At 23.8% G+C, this 432-nt stretch overlaps 1 protein-coding gene across 1 annotated transcript in view; it reads right to left on the bottom strand.

Moving 5' to 3' along the window:
• The window catches only part of SRAE_0000075200 (Hypothetical protein), a gene marked incomplete at both ends in the record, with an annotated part of 3,954 nt that overhangs the window by 1,281 nt on the left and 2,241 nt on the right, over nucleotides 1–432 (bottom strand). The window contains one exon of the mRNA XM_024646691.1: nucleotides 1–185. Within this exon, the coding sequence (XP_024500844.1) occupies nucleotides 1–185 (185 nt within the window). The remainder of the gene's footprint in view (nucleotides 186–432) is intronic.

Genomic DNA, 432 nt, shown 5'->3' with positions numbered 1-432 from the left:
AATATGAGCATTTCCATTGGATGATTCAAAATATCCATTATCTTTTATATGATCTTCTGGTATAAATTTTACTGGTCCTTTTTTTGATACCCAGTTAATGTAAGGACATAAACCAATATTTATGTTCATTTTATGATAATTTACTTCTTGTAAAACTATTATATTACTTGATGATTTAACAATAACTAATACAGCATACTCAACTGTATATATATTTCCTTTTTCATTTAATTTTTCATAGTTTAATTCTTTATCAAAAAAGACATAACCAATATCACATTGTTTAATCGTAAAAAATATGGGACGTTCTTCAAGACCATCAAATGTGAAACCATCATAATATCCTACAGTATAAGAGATTTTATAATTTTGATTATCATTATTATTTATAACAAAACCACGTGTATTATTTGAAAAATGATTTAGCATTTG

The sequence above is a fragment of the Strongyloides ratti genome, scaffold srae_scaffold0000025, assembly GCF_001040885.1.
Source record: "Strongyloides ratti genome assembly S_ratti_ED321, scaffold srae_scaffold0000025".
Lineage (NCBI taxonomy): Eukaryota > Metazoa > Nematoda > Chromadorea > Rhabditida > Strongyloididae > Strongyloides > Strongyloides ratti.
Note: the sequence above shows the minus strand (reverse complement) of the source record. Positions and strands in the feature narration are given on the sequence as shown.